At 32.3% G+C, this 1,783-nt stretch overlaps 1 protein-coding gene across 1 annotated transcript; it reads left to right on the forward strand.

Moving 5' to 3' along the window:
* The first annotated feature begins 418 nt into the window (after positions 1 to 418).
* Positions 419 to 1,408, forward strand: LOC134726954 (ras-related protein Rap-2a-like). Its single transcript, XM_063591380.1, has one exon. The coding sequence runs from the start codon at positions 419 to 421 to the stop codon at positions 1,406 to 1,408; it is 990 nt and encodes a 329-aa protein (XP_063447450.1).
* Positions 1,409 to 1,783: the final 375 nt, after the last annotated feature.

A 1,783-nucleotide genomic window follows, 5' to 3' on the forward strand; every position in this document is an offset into this window, starting at 1 on the left:
CCATTTGAAATGATTATATATATACTCTACGATAATACATTGAAACAAAATGAACACTTATTTACGACTTCGCAGGCCATTAACAATAATAATGTACGTATACCTTTATTTTTATGCGAGATCTATATTATAGTTTTAGGATATATAAAAGCTACATTTTCTAACATTGAGATACAATGTCAACATTCAAATAAATTATCACGAACGTTCGACTTCAAAAATCAGTTCTTATGTTTATTCATAGCACCAATCTGAAAGCATTGATCGGTGTAAAGTTAGAGTCCAGAGCTACAATTTGATTAGTTTAAAATTGATATCATATTTACACCTTTGCCTGAAGTGTTGTGAGACTATATAAACCATTTCGAAGTAGCAAATACTCAGTTTGTCATCCAAACAAATCAGCTCATTCTGTAACATGTCAGAACAACAGTCTAGATCTCAAATAGCCGTTCTTGGTTCAGGAAGAGTAGGAAAGAGTTCAATTCTTCAACAATATTTGAATGGGGCATTTTCAAACGCATACATAGAGACAGTTGAAGACATTTATCCTCAACCATATGATATAAATGGAAAGCGAAGATTCGTTGACTATATGGACACTGCTGGGAATATATACTTCCCTGCAATGCGTAAAATATACATTTCGAAGGCAGAAGGATTCATTCTAGTTTACTCAATCTGCGACAGCAGGTCATTTGAAGAGGTTAAACAACTGTGGAATGAAATTAAGTCTGTTAGGGAAAACAATTTAAGTATACCTTGTGTTATTGTTGGCAATAAACTAGACGAAGAAAATAAAAGACAGGTTGAAACCTTTGCTGCATTAGAATGGGCTTACAGGGAGAACCTTGGTGGATGTTTTATAGAAGTGTCGGCCAAAGATAACAACACAGTCAAAGAAGTTTTTGACATGCTTTTGGAACAGTTTGGGAATAGGAGAGCTGCACAGCCGGAAAAATTCAGAATATGTTCTACCAGTTTCACAAGAAAAGAAAACTCGTTCAAAAAATGTCGCAATAACTATAAACAGAAGAAGAATAAAAAGATGGTGTCATATGAAAAAGTGCAGTGTTCAAGCAAAGGCTTCCAAGATAACGTATTTGACGATTTTAAAGAATCAACAATTTACAGAGTTCAAAGAAAACAAAAGGAGTTTTGTCGGACTATGAGCGATAGCGATGCATTGATTAAACAGAAAAATAACGACAGACAACTTTCACGCAGCATGAGTTTGCCAAACGAGAAAATAAAAAGCGAGGGATGGGGCAAAGTAAATAGACTTTTTAAAAAATTATTTCGATTGTCAGATTCAACGGGTAATGACTTCACAGAGAAGAAAGAGGATCACACTGTTTTGTTGCTGAATAGTAAATTACAAGGAAATAGAGCACATAGTCAGTTTTGAACTTAATTTAACTTTTTTGAAAATTGTTAAATAAGTTTTATAATTTTATGAATGAACAAATAAATTCAAGATTATGCACTATACAAACCATTATTTAATAAATATATTTATATTATCAGGACAATTCATTCGTTATATGGACCAAACATTTTAACAAAATACAATGAATATAATTTCTTTGTTTAAGTTAGATATTGGAACACCTCAGTTCAATCCTGTTAATTGTGAGGTTTACATTGCTCGTGTTATTTGGATTTTTTTGTTGCTGTCTTCATTTTGAGCAGTGGTGTTGTTGGTATACGTTTCTTGATTGTTTTGATTGCCATCTTAGAATTATTATATTTGATTTTTTAGTACACGTTTACTTCAATTGGT

The sequence above is a fragment of the Mytilus trossulus genome, chromosome 1, assembly GCF_036588685.1.
Source record: "Mytilus trossulus isolate FHL-02 chromosome 1, PNRI_Mtr1.1.1.hap1, whole genome shotgun sequence".
Classification (NCBI taxonomy): domain Eukaryota; kingdom Metazoa; phylum Mollusca; class Bivalvia; order Mytilida; family Mytilidae; genus Mytilus; species Mytilus trossulus.